Below are 15520 nucleotides of genomic sequence, written 5' to 3'. Positions count from 1 at the left end.
CTCACATCTTCAAACAAAGGGGAGCCAGGATGTCGACCAGGGAGGAAAACTAGTTATCAATATCATATAAAACATACAATACTAAATAAGTAATGTGTGTGTGTTCCTTTTGATAATGCTACCAAGCACTGTTATTTCAGTGTGAAATCTATGGCCAACAGCCAACATGAGTAGATATTTGAGGTTTACACATCTACATTCTTGCCTAAAAGCATTGTAAAAGTGTAGTTTGTGTCACAGAAACATATCTTAAACTCTTGTCTTCCTCCATTACCACTTTTGTTTCATAAATTTCCCGCAAGGCTTCAGTCCATAATGAACCTTGGGATACCGTAGACCACAAAGGATACATCCAACATGTCCTTCAAATCCGGGGAAAAGAAGGCTGAATTTATGGGCCACATTTGGAGTTGCCTTCGAATTTGGCCATCTTTTGTCACGTGGCTGTGATGTAATCGGCCCAAGAATGCATCAAAGAATGCAGCCGGGATGCACCAGTGCATATAAATAAAATTTTCAATTTAAGATGACATAACAGTGGAAAGCAGTTGTGTTGAAAGTGCAAGCTTCAATGTATGTATCGGTTTTTAAATTGTGTCAGTAATTTATGCCATGACAATTCCTGTATATTGTATTCACATTTGATGCACATGTGGTGCAGGAAGCAATGATAAAAACTGGATATTCGAGAACAATGTAATTTAGGATGTTCAAACTCACACCACAGATGCATCTACTAAAAATCTTGGACGAGTTCAAATCCCAGAGACATTGACCTGAAGGTAAAGGTCACATGTCAAGTTTTCTGATGCAAAAACTTGAGAATGATGTGAACTAGGATGTTCAAATTCACACACAGTCATGTTCTAGCTAGCCCCACAAATTTCACACACTTGTTCACTTTAATATAACAGCACTTCGATCTCCACCCACTCCCAACCCATCCTGATCTCCTACCATTACAAATCGAAAACAAGGGTTGGCACGCACTCAGCTTCCTTCAGTTTACTGTTTGTCAGACATGTAAGATTCACAGTAAAATTGGCTGACTGAATTTGGACTGATATCTGGCTGTTTTTTTATACATTTCAAAGAACTTTGCACTACGTCAGAGTATTCTTCCATACAACTTCTTTATGAGACCCACTTTAATCTGGTGCTCTATGATTCCAATTTAAAGAACAGAAACAGGCTGTGTTAGCTTAACTTTACCTGCTGGTAGTCTAAACTAAGTCACCTCACCTGCCACAGTGAGATAAATCCTTGAGGGGATTTTAAACTTTTAATCTTTTAGATCTTCACTTTATGTTAGCTAATATGCTAGTAGCTAATGTGCTATAAGCTAATTCAGTTCGCCATAATCTCACATCTAGGAATAAAAATGGCAAACAAAGCAGTTACCTTCATTATCTCCTACCAGTATAATTCTACTGAACAGGTAACTCCATGAATGAAGCATATTTGAGAGAATAGTTGACAGTACTTACTTTTAGAGAAGTGCTCCCATCCAGTCCACTGCTTTCTGTGTGAGAACAGCCGGGAAAATTTGAAAATGGAGAAAAAAAAGAAAAAAAAAAAACAAAAACGAAATAAGGCACATTTTCCAAGCACTATGGGTCAGTCTGCTGTTTGATGTTCCACTGGCTGTAGGCGGGATAGATATCATCAGATGGCCATCAATCACACCTGCTCCCATTTTGGTCGGGAAACTCCTGTATTTTACCCCTGTCCAGCCGTCCTTATTATAATATAATAATAATAAAAAAAAAAAAGCATTTCTGTGCCTCTCCAAACTGAATTGTCACTAAAGAAGTTGTATGGTCATTGACCCATTATTGATCACATGAGCCAAGGTGTAAAAAAAAAAGCCATGTGTCATTACCACCAGGGGTTCTGGGCCAAACCACTGCGATACTTTGTCCCATCCTATATGCGACCTTTTGAGATTTCCTGAAGTAAGGTGTGAGTTGGGGTTGAGGCGACTGGGAAGGGGGTCTCGAGACAGCATTGTAGGTGACTAATAATTGGTGTCGTAATCCACCATCTCTGTTCAGTGATGGTCGCTCACGGTGGACATAGATGGCTTCTTTTAGTCCTCTTTCAAACTATGTCTTCTTGGTCTAAAATATGAACATTGGCATCCTTGAAAGAATGACCTTTATCCTTTAGAAGCAGATGTGTAGCTGAGCCTTGTCTTGTTGAGGTGGCTCTTCTATGTTGTGCCATATGTTTATGGGGTGACTGGTTTCTCCAATGTAGAGGTCTGAGCACTCTTTACTGCACCGAACTGCACAGCATACACTGTGTTGCTTAACTTGTGTTTAGGAGTTTTGTCCTTGGGATGTACCAGTTTTTGTCTGAGGGTGTGGCTAGGTCTGAATTACACTGGGATGTCACGCTTCATCTGAGTTTCTGTGACAAACCTGCTGCACAATGTTGTTCCATTTGACATTTTTCTTTCTCCCTAGTTGGTGTCTGACCTTCTTTCTTGTGCATCTCTGCTAATGTGATAAAGGCCCAGCTGGGATAACCACATTTTAAGAGCTTTCTTTACATGTGCATTAGATCCCATCCCTACAAGACTGCTCAAAGAAGTCCTACCATTAATTAATGCTTCAATCTTAAATATGATCATCAATCTATTGGCTATGCACCACAAACATTTAGGGTGGCAGTAATTAAACCCTTACTTAAACAGCCATCACTTGATCCAGGTGTCTTGGTTAATTATAAGCCAATCTCCAACCTTTCTTTTATCTCAAAAAATTATTTAAAGAGTAGTTGTAAAACAGCTAACTGATCATCTGCAGAGGAACGGTTTATTTGAAGAGTTTCAGTCAGGTTTCAGAATTAATCACAGTACAGAAACAGCATTAGTGAAGGTTACACATGATCTTCTTATGCAACAATTTCTAATAATACTGCCTGATGATGATGGTGCCAACACCTATTTGGTAGTACTCCACCTCCTGCACTCAGGTTCCTTCCCCGCTACTGAGGTCATGTTCCCAAAAGCCAAAAAAACAACAAAAAAAAACAAAACAAATGGCAGTGCTGAGGGTTCACACAGCCACCCAACTCACTGCACCTGACCCTACAGCCTGTGCCCATTCAAGACTGACATGTCTTGCTCGCCTTAAAACATTTGCCTTTGAACTCCCCTCCCTGACCCGGTTCCAGGAAAGGGTCCCAGTTTCCTGCTTCCAGTAAGTTTTAAGAGCTCCGAGACTTCTTCACTGGGGCTTTCTGAATTGCTCTTTGTCTGGTCCTTCCCCTGGGACCATTTTTCCATGGGAGACCCTGCTAGGGGCTATTTCCCCAGACAAGATAGCTCCCAGAATCACAGCGATGTGCAAGCCCACTGTAAGGTGGCTGCTCCTCCCTGAGCCTGGTTCTCCCAGGCTGCTTTTCCACCAACGGGGTTCCAGTTCCGGTGCCTTTATTTGAACCGTTCGGCGGTTTTTCCACCACGAACACACTCGGTGCACAGCCAAAAAAACGGGTTCAACTCGGGCCTCGCAAGCTAGCTGGTCTGGAACCAAGAACACGTGACGAAAGCGGCAGTAGGGCATGACTTTGCCGTCTCAACATAAACTTTTCTACCATATTACTTGTGTATTACATAAGAAAAGCGAAGTGATTTTCACCGCTGTGAATTAGGTTGGGTCTTAGGCTGAACTTGCTGCTTTGTATCAGTTCATATCACAGATAAAAGGAGGCAAAGTGCGTACTTGTCACCTTGCTCGTACTTTCTGTCTGTGTTTACCTCTGTGCTGCACACAGATGCTGCAGTAGTTTGGTTTGGACCGTAAAATGTGTTCGCAGCACAAGACAGGGGAGTGTGTTCTCCCACGTTTGCGCTCTTCGGCTTCTGTGTCCAGACAAGTACCCGCCCACACTCATACATAAAGGAGCGGTTCACAAGCGCGGTGGAAACGCAGGCCCGTTCTTAAGCTTTTCGCCAGTTCTTTTGGGAACAGCACGGGTGGAAAAGGGGTACCAGAGGTTTCTTCTGTTGAAAGGGAGTTTCTCCTTCACACTGTTGCCAAGTACTTGCTCACAGGGGATTGTCTGATTGTTGGGGTTTTCTCTCTATTATTACGGGGTCTTTACCTTACAATATAAAGCGTCTTGAGGCAACTGTTTGAACTGATTTTGACTGGTTCTTATAACAGCACATTTGTACACTATTTGAGCATTCAAAAAACTTTATATACAACATGTCTCATTCACACACAAGGACTTTTTTCTACATTAAAGGGCTTTCTATCTAAGATTCATATTCCGATAAGCACATCTAGAGTTGACTTGGGGTTCAGTATCTTGCCCAAGGATACTTTAGCATGCAGAATGGAGCAGCCAGGGACCAAACCACCAATCTTCCAACTAGAAGATGACCTGTTCTACCTGCTGAGCTGCAGCCACCCAATTGGAATTCAACCCACCCACCCTCAACACCAACATAAGGTGGCAGTTTCATAGTATTTGATTGACCTTGTGGCTGAACACCTTTTTGTCTATATTTAGCAACTTTGTCATACCACTTTTTTTTTCCTGTGAACAGTGGGTTATCATATTTAATAGAAATGTTTTTGATCATTAAATTTTTGGTGTTGAAGCTCCTAAAACTGTGACATCTAGCATATTTCCCAGCTCGGATGGTACAGGATGTTTGTGTATTATTTTCAAACTATGCCAGTTGTTTGTTTCAGTAATCTATTGTGATTCAGTCATCAGGATTGTTATGGAAGATATTTCCAGATGAGGGGACCAAGCTTGGAAAAAGTTGGGATGAATAGAAGCATGCATTTTTATTTTAATAGTATTATCATGTTCCTTTACTATCCTTCACAAACCCAGAGGAGCTGTAAAATAGATACAAGTTTTTTTGCTGTAACACCTAGCACTTCTTTTCATTTCAAAATCCAGTGCAGTTTTATGGTAGCTGGTGAAATAGTCACAACTTCTAACCTACTGATTTCTGTTTCTCTATCGGACCAATTTTTTTCTGTTCCAGAACATAAATTTTGCACCATTATTTTCATTTCCCGGAATGTGATTTTTCATCTGTCTGGTCATATGTACTGATTCCTGTCCATGTACAACAAAATTAATATTTTCCAATTTTAAAAGGCAACACAGTCCACATTTGCCGGTTGGCATTGTTAGAGGGGTAGCAAATCATTTTGGCACTGACACCACAGACCCAAGTTTGAGTAATAAAATCACAGCTATTCACGCAGTATTTCTATTATTTTTTTGAATGTTATTAATTCCAAATACATTACTAGGTTAGGTTATGACATTTAAAAAACTTGGTGGAATTGGTTTCCAAGCGCAAGAAAAAAAAAAAGCTTTTTGTGACTTTTCACATTTTACCACAAGCATGAGCTACAAAATCAGTAACAAGGTAACAAACTGTAAACAAACAAATTGTAAAATAAAGGAAAAGTGGTACCTGTGTATATGCAGTGTTGGTGCCATCTGTGGCCTGTACTGTCATGTTGTAGAAGGAGCACTGTTCAGCATCAAGAGGTTTGGCAATGATGATGGTGCCCACAATCTTCTCTACATCAAAAACACTGTCACTGTTCCCACCTGCACCATAAGAGAAAGATCAGGCAATAGAAAGGATGCGCAAAAAATTTTAATCATACAGACATAGTTTGAATGTACACTGATTATGATGAAAATGTGAATAATATGCACACGCACAAATACAGAATTTCATTTTGTGGATCAATGGTTTTCAGTCATGTAAAAGATATGCTAGTGTCCTGAAATGCATGAATTGGTTGTTGTTTTTAATGCAACCCATACAATCTTAATCAGTGAATTAACCTGTAACAGTGATGAGATAAGCAAAGAGGACATGACTGGAGACCAATGCTGCACACACGCCATTGATTTGTCTAAGAGTTTGTGATAGTGCAGGGGAGGGAAGGATGGCTACTGACAGATTTACGCTCTTCCATTCACACAAACACACATCACATACTCCTAAAAAACATAGGCTATATATAATACATAATATATACTGCATATGCTATCAACTGCCAATCAGAAGCAAAGATCACAGCAACACAATGAAGCAAGAACACTGCCCATGCAAGAAGTGCCTACAGGAACTCTCTCTCAGTCTTTCTTCTCTCTCGCAGTGGGCATGGTAGGTGAGTGAGTGTGTCATTGCAAACCTTTTCTTGTGGTTTTTTTCCTGGTGTTTGTTTATTGGTTGATTTTTGGGGTGTTTGGTGAAGGTAGCTTGGGGGGGGGCTTAGGGGGTTTGGTAGTTTTTGGAACAGCTGCAACCAGCTTTTGCTGGTTGTGGTGTAAGGTTCAAGCCTGGAGCAGCTGACTTGCCGGCTCTGGCTGTCAGCTGATCAGTGGAGGATTGTAGTTTGGCTGTGGGTGAATTGGTCAGGTATGGCAGTGTGAAATCAGCCTCCTGAATGGATAATGCAGTGGTGATCTTTCTGGACAGCACAAAGTGCATCAGACTTTTGAGAGCAGTGGATTGATTAAAGAGACCCTCACTCTCATTCTCTCTCTGGTTAATCTGGCTGTGCCCCCACTGTCACGCTCTCTGGCCTGAATGGCAAAAACACCAGCAGAGCGGATGCATTCTAGGGAGGCTCTGCCCCCCCCCCCCCTCCCGCTGAGGCCAGCATGTCATTCTGCAAAAAGCTGGATTTGCAAAATACAAGAAATGACATAGATGACGAGCGCTATCAAAAAGGAGAAAATGAAGTAAGGGTGTGGACGGACAGTGAATATGCAAAAACAAACGGAAGGTAGGTAATGAACAGCTGAATGCAGGCGTGAAAACAGCTAAGCAGAAGACCAGTGGTAAAAAAAAAAAAAAAAAAAAAAGCATAGTAAAATGCAGGTAAGATGAATGAACAGATGGGACTAGCTGCTACCAGAGTAGCTGAAAGAGAAAGCACACAGAGATGAAACAACAAAGAAGCAAAGCAATAAAAAGGTCTTAAATGGAAGTTCAGATGTCTCTCTATCTCAGTTATAAGGTCACTGAATCAGAGGTAGAGAGTGAAAATGAAAACATGAATGAAATGGTTTCAGAGAATGGTTATTCTGTAAATACTTCTTTCCTGAAAGGTATGGTCAGTAATTTTTTTGAGGTTATATAATAATAATAAAAACATTATTGTACTCATAAATATACATAGATTAGTGTGCAATTACATCTTCCACAAATTGATACATTCTCATAAATTTAAAATGAATCCATTAAAATACATAGAAGTGAACACTGGTTTGTGGAAGCCACTATGTTCCCCACATACAGTGGCTGGGAAGGGCATTTCTCTTCCAATTAATCGCATTTTACGCTCATCTGCCTTCACACACATGAACCAAATGAGTGGCATAACATTCTTAATCTATAGGAATTACTATGATGCTGACCCACCTTTGCAGTTATAATAGCTTCAACTCTTCTGGAAAGACTTTCCACAAAGGGCTGTTTTTATGGGAATTTTGAAGATTCTTCCATAAGCACATCTGTGAGGTCAGACTGATTTTGGACGAGAAGCCCTGGCTCACAGTCTCCTCTCTAATTTATCCCAAAGGTGTTCTATCAGGTTGAGGTCAGGACTCTGTGCAGGCCAGTCAAGGTCTTCCACACCAAACTCACTCATCTATGTCTTTATGGACATTGCATTGGTGCGCAGGCATGTTGGAACAGGAAGGGTCCATCCCCAAACTGTTTCCACAAAGTCAGGAGCATGAAATTGTCTTGGTATGCTGAAGCATTAAGAGTTCCTTTCACTAGAACTAAGTGAACTGCAGCTTTAAGGCAGTCTTGCGTAACCTGTGGGCGCAGTGGATGATGTATGGAGAGCACAGCTTAACGGCAACTGGGAGAATGCGCCACCCAACTTTCCTGGAAGTCATTGGATGGATCAAGAAAACATGGGCTTCAGTGACAAACCATCCTGTTGGGATTCAGAAAGGCTGGAATAATTGGAACTGCAGCTGACGACGAGTCTGACTAACGCGACACAGAAGAGGAAGCGGCGCTTCGTCTACGGAGTGTACGGAATTGTTTAGAAGTGACACCGAGGATGAAGACTTCAATGGATTGATGGTTTGGTTAACTTGTTAGTATGTTCTTTATGCTATGGTTATCTGAATAACTTAATGTTACGTTAACATACCGAACACGTGTTCGTTGTGCGTCATGTAGCTGAATGTGCTACGTTAGCATAACGTAGGCGTAACCGTGTTCGTCCTGTTCTTTAATCCATTATTATTTTAAATTGCCGTTCAAGATGGAATTTCTGCTCTGGGTCTCGGATTCTATCACCACCACACCCCCCCAAAAAAAGTGCGACTTATAGTCCAGTGCGACCTATATATGTTTTTTTCTTCTTTATTATGCATTTTTTGGCTGGTGCGACCTATACTCCGGAGCGACGTATAGTCCGAAAAATACAGTAAACACCATTGGAATACAAGCCAGTAACTGGAACAATTGCCTCTCCTCTTTTTCCTGTATCCTGACCAATACATCATCTTGGTACCATCTTACCCCCCAGAATTAGCCCTACTCCTTTGCATCTCTAACACTACCACTTTGTCACAACTGGACTTGTTGCATGGTACCATGCTGGAATTCACCAAGCTTCTGACAGCAATACTGTTGTACAAGTGCAGGGCACAGAGGCAGACGGGGGTAAACGAAGACCATGACGAGACCATGGCCAGAAGGAAAACAAACAGGGAGAACAAAGCAGTCCAAAAACAAAGAGACTGACAGGGGGCAGAACATTTCAGGCGGAACAAGTTTCAGGGGCTGAGGCCAGTAGCGAGAACTGGGGCTGCTCAGCAGGGCCCACTGCTGAGTTCAGGAACTGATGCTGAGGCTGGGGGCTGAAAAGCAAGGTATTACTGACAGGCTGATGGCTGAGGAACATAAATGCAAAACTTGAACCGAGGCTTCAAAGGGCACTGAAGCTAAACTTAAGAAACCTAGACTGCAGCACACTAAGGCAAGGTAGCACAGGACCTAGGCACACTGGAACTAGGAAACACAGGCATATAAACAGGAACGTACACTGCCAGGTATGCAGAGACTCTGACAAGAGACTGAGACACATAAATACACAAGGTAACAAGGTAAGGGAAACAGGTGGTAAACACAGCAGAACCTAATCATAGAAGACAAGACAAGGGAAGTAAAACGTAATACTAAACACACGAGACAAGAGACTGTCAAAATAAGATAGGAAATATAACACCTAGAAAAGACTGACACATACAAACTTGACAGAGGAAACACAGAGGATACAATTAACCTATCAACTAACATAGAGGGAGACATAACTGAATGGAAAGACAAGACAAACTTGACACAACTAAACGGGGAAGACAGACACATGAATACATAACACAGGAGACAAGACACAGGAGGGAGAACACTGAGGATGACACTAACTAAGCAACTGATAACAAGAAAAAAATACTCAACAGAATATACAAGACACAGTACAAACACCAAGCAAACCAAGAGTCAATAGAACATTTTCAAAGCAAAGTTTGAAAATCCACAAACTCAAAATGCTGGGCAAACTTTCTCAGTATCATAACAGACCCACTCTTTCACAAATGTTTGTAGAAGCAGTCTGCCTGCCCTGGTGCTTAGTTTTAGACAAATCTGGCCATGAAGCTAATTGAAACACCTGAATTCAATGATTTGGGTGGGTGAATGAACACTTTTGACAGTATAGTGTATAATGGTGTCACAATACACAGTTTGCATGAAGGACTTGTTTGCACTTCCAAACTACTTGCTGAGTAACAGTGAAATTGTGAAAAGTGCAAAGCAAACCAGAAACTGCAGAATGGTCACCTTTGAAGTAAATGTTTCACCTTTTAAGGCACAACTTTTAAAAAATGAACTTTATTTTATTTGCTTTGTTTATATATTTAAAGTAGCCACCCTGGGAGAACCTGGGGTTAAAAAGTTGTGGTACTTTTTACTAAACTTGTATCCTTCCAGTTAACTTTAGCTACAGTTGAGTCATTAAAGTCTCTCTCACCCATACCCACACCCACAACCACAACCACAACCACACACACACACACAGCGTGAGCTTTGTTGCCATGTGTTCAAAAAACTCAACCACATCCAACCAATCAGTCACAGTGCAGACACCAGCAGCACAGATGACAGTTAGAGGGATGCATCATGGGTAGCAAAAACAAATAAAAAATAGAAATAAAAAATAAGGAAATGAAATAAAAAAAGGAAAGGAAGTGCAGAGAAGGCAGCAAATAGCAGTAGTGGAAGCGAGATACCTTCTGAGGAATAGTTCCTGCCGTAAGTGCTCTGCAGAATATAGAACATCTCACGGAAAGACCTGGGACCTTCCAAGCATGAAGCATTGAGGAGAGACAGGAAAGATGGGGTGAGACAGAAAGGCTAGACAGCCCCCAGGGGGGAGGACATAGGAAAGGAGAATAACGTAATGAGGTAAGGAGATGGGCATTCAGGACTGCTTCTGGTAAGCTTAACTTATCTATCTATCTAAAAGATATATTAGAAAAAGGTAACCTGAGTAAATACAAAATGCAAAACCATTTAAATGATGAATGAATTTTTGGAAAGCTGGGTTCAATTTCACTACCTGTACCCGGGCATGATTACTGCCAGTTGACTTGCTGAATCAAGAAATCTCTCAAATACAACTTACCCAATAAAGTGAAGTAGGCTAAAAGCACTCAAACAATAACACATCATGCCATGATCTAAGGAAACCCCAAAAAAATGGTTACATTTTAAGTTCTAAGGCTTTGGGACCCCAGCGAATCACAGTGAGAGCCATTATCCACAAATGGAGAAAACTTGGTGAACCTTCCCAGGAGTGGTAACCCAACCAAATTACTCCAAGACAGCAATGTCGACTCACCCAGGAAGTTACAAAAGAACCCAGAACAACATCTGAAGAACTGCAGACCTCATTTGCCTCAGTTAATCAGTGTTCTCGACTCAACAACAAGAAAGAGACTGGGTAAAATGTCATCCATGGGAGAGCCAAAAGAACACAAACGGTTGTCTACATTTGCCCAAAAACATCTTGATAATCCCTAATACTTTGGGGAAAAAATATCCTTTATATTACCAAGAAAAAAGTTGAACTTTTAGGAATGTTTTTTGTCCTGTTACTGTCATGGTGTGGGGTGGGGTACTTGCTGTGTCCCTTCTGGCTAGGCAGGGTTTTCCAGCAGGTGGAGTTTCAACTACACACACCTGGTCTTCATCACGCCACAGTATTTAAGGAGCAGCGAGGTCATCCAGTCTCCACCAGATTGTCGTCGCACTTCTGTGGTAATCAGGCCATCTAAGCACCCACTCACAGTGATTTAATTACCTATGCTCAACTGGTGTATTCCCTCGTTCCAGGATTTCTTGGCAAGTGGACAAAAGGACTTCGCATTTTCGCTCTGTGCTACTGGTTTATACGGATCATTTTTTCCTTTTGGAGCCCTCCATCAACCTGCCTGCCTGCCTGCCTGCCTTTCGACGCTTGGGAACCACAGGACGCACCCCCACACTCTGGTATTCCCCGCCCTGCAACCTTTTCCCCTGAACCCCACTGTAAGCATTAACCCGGTTGGGCCCTCAGTGTTACTTTGCATCTCTGACACGTAAAGACCCTGCTAACCCCTTCTCCTCTCTTTCCCAGGAAAACCCTGCCTCCCTGGCCTCCTTCCCCGCGTGGTCCCAAAACATCCCTCCCAGCACCAGTCTCCTCTACATGCTCACTGTCTTAATAAAGCCTCTAGTCTATCAGCTGTGTTTGTGGTCTCTGCAGTCTGGGTCCTTAACCAACTGGCTCACGAGCTTTGACAGTTATGGTCTGACATAAAAACAAAACAAAACAAACACCAACAGTCAAACATGGACTAGCTCTTATATAGCACTTTTCTACTCAGTATGAGCACTCATACTGAGTAGAATTCATACTGGAAGTAGTATGATTGTCTGGGGCTTCCTTGCTGCTTCAAGACACGGACGACTTGCCGTAATTGATGGAACCACAAATTCTGCTCTCTACCAGAAAATCCTGAAGGAGAATGCCAGCCATGATTTCATTGCCCTGATGTTCAGATGCACTTGGGTTACGCAGCAGGACTTTGATCCAAAGCACACTAGTAAGTCCACCTCTGAATGGTTCAAAAGAAAAGAAAATAAGGTTTTGGAGTGGCCAAGTCAAAATCCATACTTAATCTGATTGAGATGCATTGGCATGACCTTCACATTCACAGATTCAAGTAGGTTTGGATAGCTTTTTTCCTTTAATAAATTGTAAAGCTGCATTTTGTATTTACTTGAGTTATCTGTCTCATATTAAAATTTGTTTGTGATTTAAAATGTTTGACAAATATGCAAAAAAAAAAAAAAAAGAATCAGGAAAGGGCGATGACAGATGAGGGATGGAAGGATGATAATGATAATCAAACACTGTCCCATAAGCTATTCCTGTGATAGTACAAATATTTTGTTGAGACAAGGCTTTCAGTGTCTTCACTTCTCAGTACAGTCAGGAAAATTAACAGAAGACAAAACCACTGTGAGGAGGTCAATCAGAAGCATTGAGAACAAGCATCAGAAAGATAAAGAAAATAAAGAAAAAGAGTAGTAGCAGTAGTAGTTGCTTTTCAGAACATATTCAAGCAGTGTGAAATTTTAGATTCATGCACATCCTCTAGGCTGCACTGTCAGGCTTTGGAAAATCTAGGGCACTAACCACAACCAAAGGTCTTTTCAGACCAGAGCAGTGACTAGTTTAAGTAGTAAAAAAACAAAAAAGTGAGTGTAGAGGAAGGAAGACTTAGTGATGCACTGAATGAAGCTGAGGACATCTATCTATGAAAGAGTTTGAAGACCTTGAGATGCCACATATTAATTAACACATGAAACATTTTGCTGTATCCTGGAAGGTCTATATCAATACATGCTCCACAGAGGTCGTAAAAGTACAGATATTCTTTACTTAAGTAGAAGTACAGATACTTGTGCTAAAATTATTATTGTGGTAAAAGCTGAAGTACTTCTTACTCAAGTAAAAGTGAAAAGGCTCTGAAATGAACTCAAAGCAAGAAAGTAAAAAGTAGCTCTTTGGAGGACATTTATCTCTATTTTGTCCAAAGCTCACTGAACCTTGTGCTATATTAATATAATAGTAAAATAATATTAGTACACGAGAACACAAATATTATTGCAATCTAAATTTTAATTCTAACAAATGTACTCAGCTTGAATTTGTTATGTAGGCCACAAGCAATTAACGGGAATTAAAAATAGCTCTATCCTGTGTTACCTACAATGTAGAGGATGACTGTCTCCACATCTAAACACAAAAATGAGTATAATCAGAGGTTAAAATGGGATTCAGGACAGGTGGGGAACCACAAGATCGGTTGAAGTGGCTCAGCATGGGAAAAAGAATCACAACTTTCTATTGTGAGCACCAGTAGATTTTCTTTGTTTACAGGTGCTGCTGCTGCTGCTCTGAGGCTTACTGCTCTTTGTGGATGATCTGAATTCAATAAGATGTAAGCAGATGTTTCACAAGATATCCTTGGCTGATTCCATCCTCTACACTAACCAGATATTATTTATACGGTCTTTATACTGACGGTATGCAGTTGGCACAAAGGGTGAATTGTGTGAATGAATCTAAGCATCATCAGCTTAAATTCAAATACAGTGGCACACTTGGTGTAACCAAACTCTGCGAAATCAACACCACAGCCACTGTGCACCAGTCCAACACAGAGCTTGTGTAAATTCACCACAGTACAACAAGCTAACCTATTTATCCTGCACTAAACTGCAGAGTATTTTCATGCAATAATGCAAAGTAAGTATACCTCGGTTTGTTTTACAGGACATTTCCCAATGTGAAAAAACATAACTTCACATCATACACAGATTTAAAAATGAGGACATAACATGTAAACTTGATACCTGAAAATTCTACTTCAGTACGTAAACAAAGTAGTTGTACTTTGTATTTGTTACTTCCCACCTCGACCACAGAGATACACAACAAGTTACATTTTTAGTCACCACTCAAATATAATAGTTTTCATATTTGTATGTTTTCACTTCAGCGAATGACTTTGACACTGGACTATTTGTGACGCAGCATATAAAAAAACAGACTAAAGTCCAAATTTTTCTTTTTTTTTCAGTGTTTCTGAAAATTTCAAAACTTGTAGGTTCACATGCAAAAATAAATTTGATTAATCTATGGTTGTTCTTTTTCTGTGACTTTTTAACTTGTGCCTGTTCTTTAAATTATTGTGGTTTAGTAACAATGCAAATAGATAAATGCTACTCATAGCACATTTGTAAATTATTACAATTCTAACAAAAGCTCCACGGGGTTTACATTAAATTGTTGATCAGCAACCCACAGAGTCATCACAACAGGATAAATATGGAAAAAAAAAATCTCCAGCATTATGGGGGGGTGCTGCCTGACTAACCAGGTCGCACCCCTAGGAGTGTATTTTACCCCTGTAGCTGATAGATTTGCTGGATGATGATTTGGGGGCAGCAGCCTAAGCAGAGAGTCAGACCAGTCTCTCCCCAGTCACCTCCTTCAGTTTACCTGGGGCATTTCCAGCCCAGCTGAGTGATATAATCTCTCCAATGTGTCCATAAAAATTATTAACAGAATTGGTGATAAAGTACAGCCATGGAAGAATCCAACACCCACCGGTAACAAGTCTGACCTATTGCTGGCAATGCGGACCAGGTTCTCGCTGCAGTTGTACTGCAGACTGAATGGCCCGCAACAACGGGTCAGACAGGATACCCCGAGTGATGCAGTTGAATGCCTTCTTCAAGTCCACAAAACACATTAAGACTGGATGGGCAAACTCCTGCAGACATCTGAATATCCTTGAGAGGATAATGAACCTGTCCAGCATTCCACAACCAGGGCGAAAACTGCTTTGTTCCTCCTGAATCTGAGGTTGGCCTTCCTGGGGAGGTGGAAGAGTGAGAACTCAGGAAACAACCCACTCATCCACCGGTAAAAATTCCAAGGTACAGGCAACAAGACAAGGGGAACATTCACCTCAGCTCGGCGCCTCTCACCTAGAACAACTCCAGAGTGGAATAGAATGCAGCCCAACTCAAAGAAAATGGTTCGGGATCCTAGTCTGTGTAGTGAGGTGAGCTGGTATTTCTCAACCTCACACAAGCCTCTTTCCCACCAACAGGGTTCCGGAGCCGGTGCCTTTATTTGAACCGTTAGGAGGGATTTCCACTGTGGAAGCACTCGGTGCTCGGCCGAAAAACGGGTTCAACTCCGGCCCTAGCTGGTCTCGAACCAAGAACACGTGACAAAAGCGGCAGAAGGGCGTGACTCTGCCATCTCAACATCAAGTTTTCTACCATATTACATGTGTATTACATGAGAAAAGCAAAGCAATTTTCACGGCTGTGAATTAGGTTGGGCTCTAAGGCTGAACTTGCTGC

General features: G+C 41.3%; 1 protein-coding gene across 1 annotated transcript in view; it reads right to left on the bottom strand.

The window, feature by feature from the left end:
* The window catches only part of fat3a (FAT atypical cadherin 3a), a 217265-nt gene that overhangs the window by 76062 nt on the left and 125683 nt on the right, over positions 1 to 15520 (bottom strand). Inside the window, 1 exon segment of the mRNA XM_030744086.1 lies at positions 5459 to 5598. Coding sequence (XP_030599946.1) covers positions 5459 to 5598 — 140 coding nt within the window.

This window comes from Archocentrus centrarchus, chromosome 13 (genome assembly GCF_007364275.1).
Source record: "Archocentrus centrarchus isolate MPI-CPG fArcCen1 chromosome 13, fArcCen1, whole genome shotgun sequence".
In the NCBI taxonomy this organism is placed as follows: Eukaryota; Metazoa; Chordata; class Actinopteri; order Cichliformes; family Cichlidae; genus Archocentrus; species Archocentrus centrarchus.
This window is presented reverse-complemented; position numbering and strand designations above follow the sequence as displayed.